Here is a 20,733-nt window from a genome sequence, read left to right as displayed (position 1 = left end):
CGAGGGAGGGAGTGTTTGTTTCAGCGGACTGCGTTTGACGTGTAATGTTCCCCCATCCTGCTTTAAAGACTTTTCCCATCACCTCTGGCCTGTTTCTCTGTCACTTTGCATTCATTCTGAGCCAAAGCGTCAAATGGTAGGATCCTGTAGTGACACGAGGGGATGAGAAAAGCCCTCTTTGTCTTTGTAATATAAGGGTTTGTGTATATTTCTTTTCTCCTACTTCACTTTTTGTGCGTTTGATTTCTGCAGTGAGGTCCGGCTGCTCGACGTGGAACAGCCGGTAATCCTTTAACGTCTCCTGCTAATGTTGTTTATCTGTCTCAGCCAGAGAAAAATATCAGTGGAGGGATGTTTCTGTCTCATGTTGGAACAGCGAGACTCACCATAAAACAAAACCCTGGCAGAGCATCTGTCATTTCAACACCACGGCCCGGCGAGCTCTCTGGACGTACGAGGAGCCAAACTCAACATTAGTCCAGCAGATCACAAAGTTTTCTCTGTGACTTGTTTAAAGCATTAAAAGCTTTGGGTGGACAGCTGGGTAAGTTATACTTTAATTTTATTGCTACATTCGTGCAGGTTTGAGAAAATGAAGCAAAGACAGACGATTATTTTTCAGTCCAGGGGCCACATGTGAGCGCTGCAGAACCGACAGCGTTACGTTTCGCAACAAAGTGTTGCTAATAAACTGCAGGTTGATTTTCCAAGACCCACAGAATCCCTGCAGAGAACTCGCTTGTTGGAAATTGCAGATTTGGTGGAATTGCTCAAGTTTGGCATTGCATTTCCTTCAAAATAAAACGTAGATAAACTTGAGGCATTCCACTAAAACTTGCAACGATTTATTTCTGTTGAACAAAATATCCTAAAGAGCTTTCAGCCTCAGTGTGAATGAACAGTTATGTTGTTATGCTATGTCATGTCATGTTATTATGTTATGCTATGTTATATTATGTTGCTGTCATGTCACATGTTATATCATGCTATGTCATGTCATGTTTTGTTGCTATGTTATGTCATGTTATGTTATTATGTAACGCTATGTTATATTATGTTGCTGTCATGTCAAGTCATGTTTTGTTGCTCTGTCATGTCATGTTATGGTGCTATATCATGTTATGTTGTGTTATATGTTATGCTGTTATGTTGCTATGTCATGTTATGTTTTGGTATGTTATATCATGCTATGTTATGTCATGTTATGTAATATTGGGTTGTTATGCTATATCATGTCATGTTGTGTCATGTTATGTTATTGTGCTATATCATGTTATGTTATATGTTTTGTTGTTATGTTATATCATGCTATGTTGTTATGTCATGTTATATAATATTTTGTTCTTATGCCATATCATGTCATGTTGTGTCATGTTATGTGTGGTGATTCTCTGTATGTTGCACATGTTACATGGGGACTTTTACTTTTCAACACGTCTCCGTAGCAGGAAGCTGTAATAACTGGATGGTTTTCCAGGAAAGTTTTGCTTCCTGTAGGTGATAAATGCTGATAACCTCATTTTTTTCCCCCCAGTACCATGACAAGGGCACAGTTGTTTATTAGATTGTCTCTGGCGTTAGACAAACCAAGGTCAAATGATGAAACACCTGAAATTTAACAATTGGTTTAACCTTAAGAAGCCTTAAAGGAATGATGTGAGCTGCTGTAGAAAACAGAGGAAGTTATCAGAACAAATTCAAAGACACTTTAATCAAATTAGTCAAACTGATCATCTTGCTACGATGCTGAGATCTACTAGACAGCAAGTGAATCGTCTGCTCTTGAAACTGTTGGAAGCAGGAAAAAAGCTAAAGGATCTGAGAGACTCTGAGGGTCAAACTGATGTCTAGACAGAGAATGTCCAGAATAGCAGGGATTGTCAGGTGTTCCTGGTATGCAGTGTTTGGTTCAAGAAGAGACAACCAGTGATCTACTGAGAAGGTCATGGGTGCCTAAGAACCACTGATGCATGTCAGGACTGAAGGATGGACCCACAAAAGAGCTGCTCAAAGCCTTAATGCTGGTTATGGAGACAGTTCCAGATCTGGTCCTTTTCTGGATGTCATCCGTCCTTTTTCTCTCCGTCCCCATCAAATAAAGACATAAAAACCCCAGTCCACTGCTCAAAGTGTCCCCAATAAGGATATGAACATCAGAACATCCCTTTTCCACTGGTAGCTCCTCTCACCTCATGAGACAAAACACATCACTTGCTGAACATCTGCTTATCGATAGACTCTACGAGCTACCAATGTTCCCTAAACCCCCCACATACAGTAGCTGCTGATTGGTAGTTCTGGTGCTCAGGAAGGTGTGTGACCTTGAAAAGACCTAATCTAGGAGCTTTACAGTCAGATTTGTCCAATATATATTATTATTTTCTACATGCAGTCTTTTCTATGAGCGAAAAAGCCTCACATTTGTAAGTATAAATACCACAAAGTCTTACTTCCCACCACTGTGGTTAATGCTTAGCTGTCTGTACCAGTTAGAGTGACACCAATACAGCTTAAGGATCATCAATCACCCCCACAATGCAACCACTAGAAATTTTAATGTACACACTCTCAGAAAAAAGTACGCAAACGTGAACATTTTGGTCTCAGTCTGAAGCCCTGCCATGGAGGAAAGGATACCAGCATGTTTACTTTGATTTTAGAGCGATTCAAGTGAGACAAAAACAGAAAAAGTAACTTGAACAGCAAGATATGCTGCCCGGCCAAAAGAAAGTCCCACACTGTTGTTGGACTGCTTTCAGCTTTGAGTACGGCACTCATTCACTGTGGCATCCAAGACAAACCAGTCCTCAACCAGACCTTGAAAGGTCTAAAACCAAGACCAAAACCTAAACTTCTGCCCCCATCACTCTGGACTCATCAGACTCATTAGTTCCTGAAGATGATGTTCTCCTCTATCCTTCAGGTTTTAATGATGCGTTGAACGGTTCTTAACCTGATTTTAGTCGTTTCACCTCCTTAGTTGTTTTCTTTGCGTGATGCAGGCCAATAATTTGACCCTTCTGAGACAGATTAACATCATTTATGACCACAGCTAACATGAAGCTCCTCACTGCATCAGCTAGGGTTGAAGAATTTGTTGTCATCACTGCAGTAATAATCCAGTGGAAGGATCTGATCTGTTTAGTTAAATCCAGGTGGACACTTTTTTTTGGACAGGCAGGGTATGTAAAGTCCAATAAAATAAACAGCCCATGAAACACAGCTGACATCCCTCCTGTTAGAACATCCCTGAAAGGCCTCCTTCACCGTTTCTACAGGTCAAATCCAAACAAAACCAGAGAGATCCTTGAAGCTTGATGGAAACAGATCACTGTGTTCTTTCATTGTCATCAAGATGATGCCATTTTTTTGGGTTGTTTACGGAGGAAAGAGATGATGTGGGCAGCTTAGGGTCCTGCATTCACGTGGATGTTCCTTTGACATCCCTTTAACCATTGATGCACCACCTTCATGGTAACGGCTCTCTGTGGTGGAAGCAGCCTCTTTCAGCGGGATAATTCTCCAAAAACTGTTCAAGAATGCTTTGAGGAAGTTCAAGTTCTTGACCTGGCCTCTGAATTCCACCGATCCAAGTACCTGAAAAGGATCTGCTGCTCATGTCTTAGTGTCTGACATCACAAGACGCCTTCAGGAGTCCTATGAAGTCCTCAGAGCTGTTTTAGGGGGACCTGCTCATTAACATACATGTGGTTTTAATGTCTTGGTCTTCATATACACAGCACAGCCCACAGACTCTCTACTTTACAGAGCATTCAGCATCTTTAGACACTGAAAATAAGAAGCTCTTAACAGCTTTAAGTGCTGATTTGGCAAACAAGTGAAGAAATTCAAGAGTGTCCTTAAAAACGCTCTTGGAAAACATCTCCTGAGACGGATCTTTGTTTCCTGACAGGGACGGCATCAGGAGGGGAGCTGCTGCACGTCTTCAGTCTTCAAAGATTAGATAAATAGTTTTCAGGGCTTGAACCCCCTCTGGTGTGGGTGTACCGCTGTGATTTGTAACGCTTATGTTAAAACAACCTCCAGCGCTGAGGACCCGAGGTTGGTTTTGGCTAAAAACTGAGAACACACATGCATGTTCCCTTTATTCAACATGCTAGTCAAACAATAGTACAGATCCCACAGAGGACGGAGACACAGGATACTCCCTCACAGGTCTCCCATAACGCCGCTCTGTAAGTGGACTACTTAGTAATCTACATGACAGATGGTCAAAGACACATTGTTGGGACTTGAACCCTCAACCTTTTCCTCTCAAAGGGCCCAGTGTCTCCTAGCCTCCAGGTTAGCTCCTCTCTTCTTTTATCCATCCATCTGTCATTCCTCCGCCGCTCTCATTTTCCTCCTCACTCTTTCAACCTCCCGTCTTTCCCGTTTCTTTTCATTTTCGTCGCCCCTCTCATCCATTTATCTCTCTCCACCACCATGACCTCCTCTTTATCTGCCCTCCTCTGGTATTTGAGTCATTCCATGTCAATTCAACAAATGCTTGTTGCACCACTTTCTCAGATCCTCCCAAATTTTTTTTTGGGCTTTATTTGGGTAATTTTATGAACAAATGCAAAGTATTATGGTTATAAACATACAGTATAAGCAGTAATGATCTAATCTAATACCCATAGTCAGTCCAAACTTAATCCTCGCCTATGATTTTAGGGTTTTAAACTACTAAAAAAAGCAATTTATACTCCTTTTACATGGTCAGAATTTTTTCCCCTTCCAAAACTTTTACCCTTCTGGTGAGAAAAGTATAGAAATGAATGAAAATAAAAAAATACTGGACTGTGGAATTTCCCAAAATATCCTTATTATTTCATGGGCGACTTTATTTTGGGTTTTTCATGCCTCTATTTTAGGACTTATTCTTGTGAAAAGACATTGAAAGAATGAATTTTCTTCTTTACTAATGAAAGTTGCATAAGGTAAAAGTTTTAAAACATTAAAATAAAGCTTATTTATTGATTTATAGGCTGTTGAACTCAGGTGTAGACCCAAAATAGCCTAACTTTAGGCATTAAAAAGTGCATGTGGGATACATGGTACGCGGTTCAAATTTTTTTTGGAGGAACTAGTATGTGTGAAGTATGTGTGAACTTACTTTCATATTTGTTTCTTGTGCCAAAGATGAGCAACTGCTGAATCAATTTACTATACATTTTGATCCTCGTTTTTGTTTTTAGGAACCATTTACATGACCAACTAAAGATGAAAGATGAATCTGAAGCATCAGCATCGTAGTATAAGTTACAAAGGGCATATCTGAAGTTAATTATTATATAGACATTGTTTTTTCTTTCATACAGTAACTGAATAAGAAGAAATGGCATCACTCCCAGACTGCATTCTCAGGACAGCCTCGGTATCGTATTTGACTTATCAGCTGAATTTGAAGATTTGCAAGTGAAATTCATGCACCCAAAAGGTCCCAGCAAGAAGTTCACATGGCCTAGAAAGGATGACGTAGTGTGGGTGCCTACAGCCCACATCCTCTGTCCAATCACTGCTCCTTCAACACGCCGTGGTGGACAGTACCACATATCTGGTGCAGATGATGGCCTGATTTCAGAGAAATTCAAGCAGTTCAAAGGACAGAAATAGTGGTGTGATAAGTTGGGGACAAATTACATGTTTTACATGGGACCTAAGGCAATATAACTCATTTTAACTGCAATATATTAGTTAGAATTCCTAAAAAAACGCCTATAAAACATAGTGCATTTCTTGGTTAAATTGGCCATGAAGGATTCAAGAAACAATGTTGATACTTCAGATATCAATTATTCGGATGTTTATTGTTATACAGACAAAGTTTCATGTTTCTACTCCATGTCCCACATTGGTTTCTGTGCCAATATATGTATGGTGTTTTTCAGTCTGTTTCATAAATAGGCATCGTTTTGAGGTCTAAGGAGACTAGCTAGCTCTTGGATATTTTTAGGTTAGAGAGAACTTTTAAGGTACTTTGAGATTTTTATAACATATGAACCTTGTTACTTATTAAAATTTGTGAAAAAAATGCCTAAATTCTTGAAAAATGCCATTTTCGCCAAATTTTTAAATTGCCCTGTACCACAGAGAAATGGGTATATTCATTCCAAATTTTTTTTTCCTGCTCTATTGTTAAGGTGTTTGAACCCTTCAGATCACTTGTAAGTCTATATCATCAGTCAGTTCCCAGTATTATCTTCCTAAATCAAGCCTTTCTACCTAAAATATCAATTTCCGAGTGGAAAAATAGGGATTTAAATATTTTATAACTTAGCAAATAGCAATCATATGATGTTAAAACTTTGCAAGTAATCTATTCTTATGTTGGGATAGTTAAAAAAAAGTTTGGAGATGATCAGAGGAGGTCATGCAACAAAATTTCCTCAGATTTGTTGAAATGAGATGGAATGACTCATTTCATCCTCCTCTAATGCTTCTCTTCTTCCTCGTTTAGTCTTTCATGGATCCATCGTTTGCTTTCCCTTGACATTCATGAGTCCTTCATTCATTACGTCCTCCTTTCTCCTCTGTGTTCTCAGCGGTTCATTGATGTTTCCTCTCTTTCATGGCCTCCCCTCTTTAATTCATCTTTCAGCTGGGTGAATGCTGCCAGCAATGGGGCCACATGTTCTGATTCAGAGCGCTGCCTGGTAGGGCCTGACCTGTCAGGGCATCAATGCAGCGTTTATCTGGACGTGTTTGGCAGCGACGCTAAGCCTTTCAATCCAGCAGGAGTTTATCAGTGGAGCCGTGGACTTCAGGGATGTGTCACATTTATCTCCCAGTGGGTGTTTATCACAGGAAGTCCAGCCTTAAGATGTTTACACTGAGCAAAGCTCGCTCTTAAAGACGTACAACATAAGTCTGAGGGTTTGAAGGAAACAGGCCTGGACTCAGTTTTATCAGTTATTCTACAGATTTTTTTTTTTACTTTTAACAGATTTAATGAAAAGTTCAAAACCAAGAAAGTCTTAGTAAGTCCTAATTGTGTCTCATTTTTTTAATATTGTCTTGTTTTGCCTGACTTTTGTCATTTTGTGTTTCCTTTTTGTCTTACTTGTGTTTTTATCTTAATTTTGTTTTCTGCTTTATTCATGGTTTTGTTCTGTTTGTCTTGCTTGTGTTGTCTACTTTTGTCATTTTTAGTCTTGTTTTTGTCGTTCGTCCATTTTATTGTCGCTTTGTAAATTTCTGTCCATTTTTTGTCACTTGTTTTGTTTTGTGGTGTCTCATTTTTATTCTCAGGTTTGTCATTTTTGGTCTCATTTCTGTAATATTTGTCTTGTTGTACAAGTATGGAAGCCAGTGGAAGTCGTAGAACATCTGCAGGTACACGCTGATTCTATTATTTTTTTGAGCTCTCTCTACTTCTAGCTGCTGGTGTGAGGTTTCTACAGAGGTTCAGGACTTTATAATGCAGTGAAAAATGAGCCCACAGTGAGTAAAAACGTGATGAGAGCAGAAAACACCCAGAAAAATCTGGTTTTGGAGGTTTAACAACAACCGTATCTACTTTTAGTTGATGGAAATCAAACACCTGAACTACCAGCCTGTTCAAGGTTCATTTAAAGTCTGATCTGCCAAATGAGTCTCGTTTATTTCCTCCATAAATGAAAACCAGTCAGCAGGGATGGTTATTCTTTATTTTCAATCAATCCCAGCAGAAACAATCAAAGACGGGGTTATTTTCAGACGGGATGTCTCACTCTGGTTGCTTCTTATCGGGAGTCTCCTTTAATTTCTTCATTTCTGTTTCATTCATCCTTTATGTTTTGCCTCTAACATCCCAGACACCTCCTCTCCTCTCACACCGGCTTCTTTTCCATCTGTCCTCGTCTTTATCTACAGCTCCTCGTCTCTCTCACACTTCCTGCTCCTAATTCCTCCATCTGAAGGGCTGCCACATGAGAAACGCTGCTGACATGCTGAACAAGCAACACCTCCACACTCACAGATGTCCACATCAGATGCAGTCGCTCTTTTTGTGACTCTCACAGCCAAACACACACTCGGCTCCAAACGCGCACCCTAGCAGCTGAACGAACACAGACCTTTACATCAGAGGCAACACGTCTCTGTGTTGTGATCACCGGCACATATCTACATCCAGCATCCGGTGTGAGTCGTCACTTCATGCCGTGGTGTCAGAAACATGCAGCGTGTTTCTTCTGTCAGCAGGTCCACATACCAGACAGGACGGTGTCGCCTCCAAACTAAATATGGGACATTTTCATGGTGTGTTCTACATAAAAGCAGTGAATATATACGGCCGGTCTGATATAAATGTAATTTTGAACAACAAAAACTGTATTTCAGTCATTAAAGATGAACCAACGCTGAAGTTTTCCAAACGAGGAACAATAAAAGCAGTCTCTAATATTTTGTGCTTTATTGTGGCCACATGCTGCACTGATGTGCGCTACTGGATTTTATTTAGACCTTTGTGAGTCACGGAACCATCCTGACAGCTGAGACCGTTTAAACTACCATCCTCACAGCTGAATGAAGACCAGGGATGAAGATGTTAACACGGATGTGGAAGTGAATGTGGCTGAAGCAAACATTAATCCTCACCTTTCAGCCAAACACCTGAGCAGCAGGTTCATAGCTTTTATTTAAAGTGTGGGTGAAGAAGTAGAGAAGTTTGAACCTGATGAACCTGCTCTGTTTAAGTACATTTCATAGCAGTTGAAATCCATAGTTATTGATTTTTACTTACTTTAAAAATGAGAAAAACGTTTATTTAGTCAGTTTACTTTGTTCCCGTAAATAATTCCAGAACAAAATGTTACATAAAAAACTTGAGAAAAATGTCGTTAACATTAAAAACCCTCCATCCTAATGTGAAAGCTTAAAGAGCTTCTTTACAGCTGAAATCAATAAAGGATCACAACTTTCACCCACATCAGGAATTTCTCTCCAAACTGTTTCCATTCCTACATTCTTCTTTCTTTCTTCTTTGGACCGCTATTCATGGATTGTAAACTCTGAATTTTGGCAATCAGGCCCACAGAGTAAAGAGCTCCTCGACTGTTTGTCAGGATTTTACACAAACATCTCACATTTAAACACATGCCATCCATTACTAGCACATTAAAACCTCTGAATGCTTCTCTGCTTCCACACATTTCTTACAACTCTAGCTCATATACATTCTAGTAAAAATAAAAGATAGGACGTCTAACCAGAAAGTTGGCTTTGCTGCTCAACGTTTCAGTTTCTCTCTTCTGAACCCAAAACTCCAGAATCAGTCACAACGTCTGAAGAAGAAATCCTTCATTAATTTACTAATTAAACACACTGGTACTGTCTACAGATACTCGCTCAGTGTTTTATCCCAGACGGTGATTTAAAGTGTTTTACGGGTTTTTAAAAGTATTGCTGTTTTACAAAAGTTGGAGGGAGCTGGAATCAATATGTACAATATTTTTCTCGCATGTGTTGCTAATACTGGGAAAATGGTGACTGCACACACAGTAGATATTATTCTGCTCACATGTTTAAACACCGCCTGAAGTTCAGCTGAAAAGGACCCGATTTATGAGTGAGCTCTGATGGATTCATGGTGGCACACATTTTTGGGTTTTCTCACTAAATCTGGTTAGTACAAATGCTTTATTATTATTTTGTCATGATCGGCGTCTGTCTGTTACCAACATTCCTCTGAAACAGACCAACAGATTTGGATGAAATTTCCAGTGAAGGTCAGAAATGACTCAAGGACCAAGTGATCAGATTCTGGCAGTGATGCAGCTTATGGTCTGGATCCATGGATTAGTTAAAGATTTCTGTATCGTTGCCAGATAGCGTCACTGTAACCATGACAACCAGTGAACACTACATCAGCTGATTGTGATCCTGCTACAAATCCACCTCTGAGGACCAACAGTGTTTATAAAACTGTAACTGTGAATAATTAATACTTTTAATAGCTTGAAAACATTTTAAAGTCATTCTGGACCCATTTCTTTAACCCTTCTCAGCCATCCTAGATCATTAACTCATGCTGGACAGGGTTTGAACAGTTAAAGAGCATTTTTTTGAGCAACTTCTGGACTAATCTGTCATTTTGGACCAACTTCTAGTCATTTTTGACACCATTTAGAAAACATACTTATTTTATGAGGTCAAATTTGAGTCATTTTGGACATGTTTTTATTCCTTTTAGTCATTGATTACACTGCATCTGAACATGACTGTGAAAATGGTTTAGTGCTGTAGAAGCATTTTTAATACCTTCAGCTGAGGACTTATCAGGACATATCGATTGGAAATGATGCAACGACTGAGCAGCCTTGGAGGAGGACTGAACTCTGACTGCTTTTCTTGTCTTCTTTTTGTTTTGCTGGGTTTTAGATCAGAAATTCAGCTTAACTTGAGAAAAACACGAGAGGAGAAGAAGATGGTGATGAACGAGCAATTAGACGAGGCAGAGGAGGAGAGATGGATGGATGAAAGAAAGGAGATGACAGGATGAGAGACGCCCTACATTCCATCATCCCTGGAGTCTGGATCGGCCTCCCGGTGACAGATTACCCAGCTCCGCCTTAAAACAGCCAGCAGCCGGCGGTACGTAAGCATCTGGGCGATGCCAACTGGAAAAACAAACGTGTTCGTTCACAGCATGGAAGCAAAAACAAACAGAACCCTTCAGTCTGAGAACCAGTGAGCAGAGACGCCCCCCCACCCCCCCCCAGCCTCATCAACACAGAGGGAACGCTGCATCAGAGTGTGTGTTTAAAGTCAGTGTGTGTTTAAAGTCAGTGTGTGTTTAAAGTCAGTGTGTGTTTAAAGTCAGTGTGTGAGAACAAAGAGGTGAAGCTAGAGGAAGAGGAGGTCAAATGAAAGACGGACGGGGAGAGAGATGCATGATGGGAAGTTTGTTTAGATGCTTGGTAGAGGTCTGGGAGTCCAGCCAACAACACACACTACATCCACACAATGTCACCTCAACACACACACACAACATATGATATAAAATAATAATCTTTTTTTTTAAAAATAGAACTGATGTATTTTTGCATCAGTGGTTTCTCCTGCAGATCACTAAATCTGCTGCATCTGTAGTCAGTAAGTACTTTAATAGTTGGTAAAAATGGTCTTCTTCCTGCTGAACTTCTACCCACTAATTGATTGAAACGAGATAATCACAGCTTTTCCTGTCGCCTAATTACCTCGACGTCCTCCTGGGAATACAAACACCCTGTGGGCTTCTGGTGAGGGATGAGGACGACAAACAGGAGGAAAGAAAGGAGAGGAAAGAAAGGAGAAAGAAATGAGAGGAAAGAAAGCAGAAAGAAATGAGAGGAAAGAAAGGAGAAAGAAAGGAGAAAGAAACGAGAGTAAAGAGAGAAAAGACGACGATTTACTGGTAAAAGAGATAAAAGATGAAGGAAGACTTGAGTCAGAGGGTAAATTCTGTAAAAGAGGGTAAACTGGGGTCAGATCTGAGGTGATGAGGCAGGAAGTAAAGACCTGCTGGACTCTGATCCACAGAGTTCTTCCCACACTCCTCAAGATGCTACAAAATGAGACCTGAGTGTTTCTGATGAAGAAAAAATGGTTTAAAGTCTTCTGTGCTTTAGAGGCTTTAATGGCAGTGACTCAGCATCGTGGGCTCTGCTCTCTCCTTTGGTTGTGTTTGCTCAGGGCTCGACTGTGTTTGTTCGCTAAAAGAAGTTCCACTGTTCTGCCTCCACAGCTCAAATAAAGAAGAATTTACTTTACAATGCAAAAATGCAACTTCTGGAAGGCTGGAAATGTGCTCAGCTCATTATGTTCAGATGAATTCAGGGGCTTTTCCTGACTAAATAAAAGAATACTTTCAATACCACTGCTTTGTGTAATATTGTTCTTTCCATCCAGAGGAATTTGAACAATCTCAGTCACTACTTATGGATATTTTCAGTTTATTTTTTCATATTTCTTGTCTTCATCTACAGGCACCAAAAAAATATTGTTTCCTTGTCTGAAAAAAATCCAAAAATTTCACCAGAAAAAAAAAAAAAAAAAAAATCACCAAATTTCTGAAAATTTATTAAACCTTCAGGAAGAAAATTCCAATAATTCCTTAAAAGTAAATTTTTTTTGAAATCCTCCAAATTTGGCAAGAATTTTTTTGTAAATATTTTTTAAAAATGAAAAAAAAAATCCAAAAATATCTAAAGTGATTCCATAGATATCAGTTTCTTTAAGAACATTTTTAACATTTCTTTTTTCCACCAAAAAAAATTCTAAAATTTCCCAAAAATGTTGAAAATGTGGACATCAGAAATTTCACAGTGAAAACATATTTTTTATTCACATTTTCAAACTTAAAAACGGGTCAATCTGACAACATGAGGGTTAATAAAGACTTACTGTGCTGTAATAGTGACAAGAAAAAGAAAAGGTCAAAAGGCGCCCAGAATATGAGGTTTAAAACTCTTGAATTTTTAAGAGGACTTCCTCAAACATCCTAAAGCAAAGATATGAGCAGCATAAGAAGAAATGTGAAGTTTAAGAACTGAATCCACATATTCACCCCGTTTCTCCTGTTTTTGTTGCTCTTTTCTGTCCTGCTAAATATCCAGACATCCCTCTGTTAGTTCTGTGCTGGTTTCTCTCTCCTTCTGGATTTATTTCCAGTCCAGCCAACAGGAAGAGCAGTAAGCTCAGACGGTGAGTTTCTCTGAACAGGAGGAAATCCTGTGTGATATCGAGCAGCCATGATGATGATGATGATGATGATGATGGCTGCAGAACTGTTTTAGCCTGAGTGAAGCCAAACAATGAGCACACACACTGAAACACACACACTTTACTGGCTTATTATCATTTAAGTTGCGTGAGTCATGGCCAGCAGCAGGGCTGTAGGTGAGAGAGGAAACACCCTGGATGTGGTCAGGTTTCACTTTAGTTCAGATATGAAGTCCTGAAGCAGCCAGGAAAGCATGAAATCACATTTTATGGCTTCAAACATGGAGATCTTTATCCAGGTTTGAACCTAAACGAGCATTGTGGACCCTGACAAACAGAATCCTCCTCAGCAGCAGCTCTGTGTGGATTCTAATAAAGTCCAGGAACCAGAGGATCACTCCGGCGGATGAGAACCGCAGAGAGATGAACCTCCGCCAGAAGCTCCTCTGGCTGCTGCACCCCGCCTGGAAAACGCGCAAATAAACGTGTGCGCGCCTCCTGAAGCACATGAAGCCCAGAAACAGAAGCCAGAACACCGAGACGGAACCAACGCTTCCAGCTCCGACCACCGCGAAGAGGAGAAGAATAAAAAGTTCAACTGTTTACTGAAGAAAACTAAGAAATGCTTCACACGTCAACCCTAATTTGATGCCCTCTACAGACAGACAGACAGATGTTTAATTACCTTTATAGGAGAGTCTCAGTCGCGGTACATTTAACTTGGTTCCAGTCACGGTGGCCAACAGCAGCGCGGCACAAATCACGCTCAAACAAGGTGTAAATCCCTTCATTCTGCTGGACTGGTGTCCTCCCGCGTTTACAAGATGCTGTCTTTCAAAATAACACAATATTCCCGCAGACTTCAGAGGGAAACTGCTCGATCCTCCTGCTCACGATGCCAGCATTTCCAGGTGATCTAATCCTCCTTCCGTGCGTAAAACACCTGGAGTCCTGATCCGCGGAGAGACTGCCGCGCTCTGAGCAGATCCACAGCCCAGCACAAGTCTGTCTCACCCAGGAGGAGAGGGAGGGAGGGAGGGAGGGAGAGATACCACGCCTTTACAGCAGAGAGAGAGAGCCGTAGCTGAGGCCCCTCCCTCCAGACGCACCTGGTCCTCACCGCTGATCATCATCAGGTTAAATGGATTCAGATGCTCACAGCGCAGGTGGAAAAGAACTTTTGGAAAACTCCTTGAAATGAAGCTCATGTTTTGGTTTGATAGAAAACGATCTTTGTCCTTTTCTTCATTCAAACACGTGAGAAAAGATTTTTCCTTTTGGCGTTCACATCCTGGTTCTCACCTTTTTGATCTGTTGCCCTCTGGGAGGCGCTACAGAGGCATCAAAGTGACGACAAACGGACTAAAAGCAGCTTCTATCTGAGAGCCATCAGCACCCTGAACTCTCACACCCAGCCAACAGTTTAATGTGAAATGAGCAATACACTCCACCTCATTCATCTGCTTTATATCCACTGTTAGTTACATGTGTAAACAGACTGTTTGTAAAGAGTTCTTAAGAATTCTGGAACTGGAAAGGAGACACTTTCACTTTCATTGGACACTATAATGACAATAAAGCACATTCTATTCTATTCTATTCTATTCTATTCTATTCTATTCTATTCTATTCTTCTGGTTTGATGTTTCCAGAAACTTTATCTTCACTGTGCTGCTTCTAAAAACCAACACAGTGCATCTAACAGAACACAGTGTTTATAATAATAAAAATGATAAATTGGGGAGGTGATACATAAAAGTCTCACATGGAGACTGCCACTGATGACACTGTTTGTGGTTTTTATTTGAAAATACAACAAAAACACATAAAAAGACAAACTGATACATGGTGTGTTTACAGTGCAGCTCAGAGGAACTTTCATAGAAAAACTTCTTATTTACAGCAGAAATAAGTTTTCAGACACCATTCAAACTTTAGACAATCTCAAATATTATCATGAAAAATCTTTCTTGTCTTTCAAAATGTGTGGCTGCTTCAGACACACAAACACAAATTATATTTTTATTGTTTACAAGAAAAACTAAGACACTAAATTCTACCAAAATGATCCAAGAGTTCTTATTTTCATGGAACCAATCAGTTTAAAGTTTTTAATGAGTTTTAAGGATTTGTTTAGTTTCATGGCTGTGATTGGACGAAAAGACCTCAGAGGGATTCTTAATGTAATATATGTGCAGATGGGAAACTTTTTTGTAGTTACTTTTGCAGTTGTAAGCAGATGAAGGGATTTTAAAGTGTTAATTAATGTACATTAGGTTCAAATATTACAAATTCTCCTTTGCACTCACATTTTTTTTACAGTTTGAAACTGAGAAATGTTGATTTATTGCTTAGAAACAGGAGAATTTTAGCCCCTAAGCCAAATTTTGATAAGAAAGAGATCCAGAAAAGATACTAAAAGGCGTTGAAAGTCTGAATTAGATGGTGTTGATGTGTTGGAGGTGAATACATGATGAACAGCAGAACACTCCCTAATAAAAAACAAGCTTTATGTTACAAAAAAAAACCCTCTGTAGGTGAATACAGCCCTTTAAAGCAGCTCTAGTGTCGGAACAATGAGGCAATAAATGAAAAACATCTCTCATCTCCGTTTCTCTCTCCAGAACTTTCTGTTCATGTGACCTCCTTTCACCCCTTCAGTCTTTTCTAACATGTTCAGCGCTTTAATTAAGTTGAGGGGCACCTTCCTGAATACCCTACCACTCCCAGGGGCATCTATTCACCACCTCCAGGGGCATCTATTCACCACCTCCAGGGGCATCTATTCACCACCTCCAGGGGCATCTATTCACCACCTCCAGGGTCACATCTGGGCTGAGAAGGAGCCACTGAAGGTGTGAGTGTTTCTGTGGGGAGCTCCTGTTCTCTCATCCATCGTTCATGCGGGCAGAGGAGGAGGTTGAAGAGCCGCTCCACGTCTCTTTTTGGAGCAGCTGAGGATTTATTTCTCTACAGATCTGACAAGTTGTCAAAACATCAATGAGCATAGCTGGAAGTCAGAATTACCCAACAGGAACCATCCGTGTTATTACTGTTACATGTATCAGTGTTATGATGTTATGTTCCACTGCTGCAGCAGAGAGCAGAGCTCCTGCATGACATCTAGGAAATCTAACTTTGCTTCATCCGTAGTATTCTGGAGAACCCCAGATGAGTAAAGACAGCTTCATTTAAACCAGAGGTCCAACATGAGGCCCGTGGTCCAAAAGTTGTCCTCCAGAGGGTCCAACATGAGGCCCGTGGTCCAAAAGTGGTCCTCCAGAGGGTCCAACTTGAGGCCCGTGGTCCAAAAGTGGTCCTCCAGAGGGTCCAACATGAGGCCCGTGGTCCAAAAGTGGTCCTCCAGAGGGTCCAATCCGGCCCTCAGAGTGTAAAAATTACAGAGAAGACATTAACTGCAGATTGTAAATTAGTAAAACTATAAATTTAAAATCATTTCTAGACCATGACAAGTTGTTTGGATCAGAAAGTAAAATACTAGATTGTTCTTTGTTCTTTTGTCGTTTTGTGTCTCATTTTGTAATATTTTGTCTTATTTTTGTTGTTTTTTTTTTGTTTTTGTCTGTCTTTTGTCGTTTTAATCATAAAGTAAAATCCTCTGTGGTTCAGCTCCAGGTGACTAAATGTTGTGTTCCTTTGTAGACACTCTGATCTGGAAGTTGTAATGTGGAAATGATAAACTGAGGATGAATGTGGATGAAACTGAACTTATTTTTCTTCATAAATTTCAGGTTGTTTATGATGTTTAGTAAAAAGATAATTCCTTAAATGTGAACATTTGTGCACTAAAACAAAGGAACCATTAGGAGTTGTGGTTATTTAGAGGTTATTCTGCTGTGGTTTTACTGGTTTTACTGGAGCTCAGACTGGTTTAATGTGGAACCTGGACTAAGATCATCTGACTCTCCTGCTTTACAGTAAGCTACCTCACGTCTCTGATGGAAACATTCATATTTTATCACACATCCGGATGCATCCAAGTTGAAAACCTCAAACAGGAAAATGGAAATGTGTGTTTTCTGTCAGGAATCACAGCGTGATTAAACTCATTTTATGTTGCTGTGAGCTACCGTGAACCACAAAGAAAAACACACTCAGTGTCGCATGAATTAATGTCAGCATTAATTTATCGCTGAGAAAATCACCTAAATAATGATTAGCAGAAGTGCTGCAGACAGATGAGACCACAGCGCTGCCGTGGGCTAACCTCCATCTCATTCCTTCAAATTAAGATCGTGTTTCGGGTAAACACTGATGGAAAAAAGATGTTGCTGCTTGTCCTTCTCTTCAGGCGATTCTGTTGGCATCTTTTAGAGACCAAACATCAATTTTCCTTCTGACGTTCTGCTGGTTTTATGTTACCAGGAACATTATCTTCACTGTGTTTTGGTTCCATAACACAACACAGCAGATATGGTTTCTAACTGAATCAGACACGCTGGTATGGAATAAAAATGCGTAAAAGTCTTGTGTGGAGGCTGCCAGTGAGCTGATGTGATTGTTTAGAGTTCTTCCTGCTGTTTAACATCATTATCTCATCACTTTAATGCTCTATGTTATGGTTGAAGGAGATGTTTAGAAAATCTGATTTCACTTAATAAATGAAATATTGAAAAACATAAAAAAGCAAAGAAATGATTCTCCCCACAGCCACGGCCTGTTGGCTCTGTTCCTTCTTTAAAATCACTTTTTATTAACTACATGAAAAATGTTTTTTCTTGCATCAATCATGAAAATGTTGGAAAACTAAAACCCTCATTTTCTTCTTTTTCTCAGTAATTTGAACCAAGTGATGGATTCAAACTGCTCATGCTGTTTGCAGCATCAGAAAATAAGATTCTAACAGTAGTGACTGTTTTTGGTGGCTGCTGACCCTTAAAACAAGCATTAGTTTCATGAAAGAAATGTACGTTTTCATTACAGCCGCTGATTCTCCTCACTGCTGAACATCTGTGATTCAGAGCTTTTGTTGGACTGAAGAGCTCTCAGCATCTCAGACCGGACAACACTCGTCTCTCTGAAGGACAAACGGACGTGGGAAAGCAGCAGAAGAGGCCACGAGCAGAGCGGGAGTTCAAGAGCTGAATGAATTAAAGTGTGAAAGCATCAGAGACCCTGGATCTGTCACAGGACGAGCTGACTGCAAAGATCAGGAGGAGAAACGCTTCTGTGAGCCTCCTGTTGTCTTCATTTACCAAAAAATGTTGTTTCCTTGTCTGAAAAAAATCAGCAAAAAAATTCCCAGAATTTCCAAAAATTTGTAAAACCTTCAAGGAGAAAATTCCAATAATTCCTTAAAAGTTTTATTTAAAAAAAAATCCCCAAATTTGGCAAGAAAATTCATGTAAATATTTTCAAAAAATGAGTTAAAAACCTTCCAAAAAATCCTAAAGATATCTAAAATTATTCCATATATATCAGTAAAACTTTTAACATTTTCTTTAAGAATATTCACATAAAAATCAACCAAAATCCAGCAAATGAAAAAACTTTTTTTTAAAAATCATTTCTTTTATTTCTACCAAAAAAATGTTCAAAAATTTCCCAAAAATTGTTGAAAATGTGGACATCAGAAGTGTCTCTGTAAAAATAAAGTTTCCTTGTCTGAAAAAAATCCAAAAATTCAGAAAAAAATTTCCAAAATTTCAGAAAATTTGCAAAATCTTCAGGAAGAAAATTCCAATAATTCCTTAAAAGTTTCCCTTGTAAATATGTTCAAAAAATGAGCAAAAATCTTCTAAAAATATCTAAAGTGATTACATCGATATCAGTAAAGCCTCTATTTTATTTAAGAATATTCACAAAAAAGTCAATGATGATTTTTTGTGAATGCTCTTAAAGAAACATTTTTTTAATATTTCTCTTTTTCACCAAAAATCTTCAAAAAATTCCCAAAAATGCTGAAAATGTGGACATCAGAAGTTTCACTGTGAACATACATTTTTTTCCACATCTTCAGACTTTAAACTGACCCTCAGGATGAACCACAGACTGCTGGAGGAACATGAGGAGCTGCCATGATTGAACTAAACAAAGTTCTGTTGCTGCTCCTCTCTTCTGTAAATTCCTTCGTGTCATTACCAATCACAAATGATGCTCATGTGGTTTTCAGACATGCTGTTTGCTCCTAAAGGATCCTCTTGTGTCTCCGTCTCTTTAACAACTTAATTCCCTCTGAAAGCTCTGCTGTTCTTCTCTGAATCACCTCTCTGGGAGCTGGATGTCTGAGCGCCTCACCAAACCCTCCCAGGGCCAAATTATGCTCTTCAAGCTGTCAGCGGAGGTGAAACGTAAGAACGTTTAGCAGCACCTTGACATGGTGTCACTCTGACAGATCGGGCCGCTGCTCCTGGAGCGCTGATTGGGAACGGCAGTGCAAGAAGTTCATGAATTCACAATGTGGGAGGCCGGGTGGAGGAACAGCACAAGGCGAGGAGACAGCTGGAGTGTTTGTGTACGAGCCTCAGGGTTCATAAATGTTTTAACGTTCCTGGCAATAAGAGGTTCAACCCACATAACGCAGTTAAAGTAAAGGACAAAGTGACTCTGGAAAGGAACAGTAAGAAAGAACCAACAGAGACAGAGAGAGAAAGTCACATTAAGAGGATAAAAGAGGAAGCTTTAACACTGCCAAAAATAAACTACCATGTGTTACCAGATCATGCTGTACAGTGAGGTTGGAGCCTGCTTAATTATAATAAAATAACTTTATTTATAGCAGCCTTAACAGCGTTCACAAAGAGCTTTGATCAGGGTGTCCAACATGAGGCCCGTGGGCCAAAAGTGGTCCTCCAGAGGGTCCAATCCGGCCCTCAAAGGGTAAAAATTACAGAGAAGACATTAACTGCAGATTGTAAATTAGTAAAACTATAAATTTAAAATCATTTCTAGACCATGCCAAGTTCTTTGGATCAGAAAGTAAAATACTAGATTGTTCTTTGTTCTTTTGTCTTTTTGTGTCTCATTTTTGTAACATTTGTCTCGTTTTTTGTCTGACTTTTGTTGTTTCATTTTTCTCATTTTGTGCTTCAATTTATTTGTTGTTCTTTCTTTCGTGTTTTTGTCTTTTGTGTTTCCTTTTTGTCTCGCTTGTGTATTTTTGTCTTTTTTTATGTTGTTTTGTGTTTCGCTTTTTTCAAATTTTATCCCCTAAGCTAAATTCTGATTAGACAAAGATCCAGAAAAGATACTAAAAGGCGTTGAAAGTCTGAATTAGACGGTGCTGATGTGTTTGAGGTGAATACATGATGAACAGCAGAGCACTCCCTAATGAAAAACAAAGACGTGGATGATGACACATAAGAGACTCTGATGTGGTGGTGATGGCTATTTACTGGAAACAATATGCACCTTTGAAGACGCAGTATCTAACCAGTTCAAAGAAAACACAGACAGTCACTATTTTATTCCTGGAACTACATTACATTAATGATTAGACACAGCTAACTTTACCTGAAAGAGTCGTAATTATAGGCTCAAACCATTGTGGTGGAGAAGAAACCGAGCCAGAAAGCAAAGCTCGATCTTCATCCTAAACCTCCTCTATGGTCAGGAACCAAAAGAATGCAGATACGAGTGACCAGAATGAGTTTTCCTGTAGGGGGCTGGGTTCACCCCTACAGACAGGATCGTTAGCTAGAAGTAAAATCTCTGCTCCTTTGGCCAAGGTGGTTCAGGTATCCAGTAAGTACTCCTCCTGGGTACGTTCCTTTAGAGGTTCTCTGGGCACGTCCAACTTGGAGGAGATCCCAGGTTAGACCCAGAACTCGTTGGAGGGATTATATACCTCATCTGGCCTGGGAACACTTTAAGATCCCACAGGAGGAAGTGGAGATCATTTCCAAGTATCAGGATGTGTGGAATGCCCCGCTTAGCCTGCTGCCAACATGACCCCGGATAAACGGAGGGAAATGGATGTATTTCCCATCCGTTTTCTTGAACCAGAACTGAATGAAGTCAGTCACCATTAGCTTTATTATTCGCACCTGTGCAGAAATACCTTCTGCAGAAAAGTGAGACAGAAGT

At 39.7% G+C, this 20,733-nt stretch overlaps 1 protein-coding gene across 1 annotated transcript in view; it reads right to left on the bottom strand.

The window, feature by feature from the left end:
* The window catches only part of sema3bl (sema domain, immunoglobulin domain (Ig), short basic domain, secreted, (semaphorin) 3bl), a 79,706-nt gene extending 65,996 nt beyond the window's left edge, over positions 1–13,710 (bottom strand). Inside the window, exon 1 of the mRNA XM_022209015.2 lies at positions 13,373–13,710. Within this exon, the coding sequence (XP_022064707.1) occupies positions 13,373–13,478 (106 nt within the window). The 5' untranslated portion in view covers positions 13,479–13,710. The remainder of the gene's footprint in view (positions 1–13,372) is intronic.
* Positions 13,711–20,733: the final 7,023 nt, after the last annotated feature.

This window comes from Acanthochromis polyacanthus, chromosome 6, assembly GCF_021347895.1.
Source record: "Acanthochromis polyacanthus isolate Apoly-LR-REF ecotype Palm Island chromosome 6, KAUST_Apoly_ChrSc, whole genome shotgun sequence".
Classification (NCBI taxonomy): Eukaryota; Metazoa; Chordata; class Actinopteri; family Pomacentridae; genus Acanthochromis; species Acanthochromis polyacanthus.
Note: the sequence above shows the minus strand (reverse complement) of the source record. Positions and strands in the feature narration are given on the sequence as shown.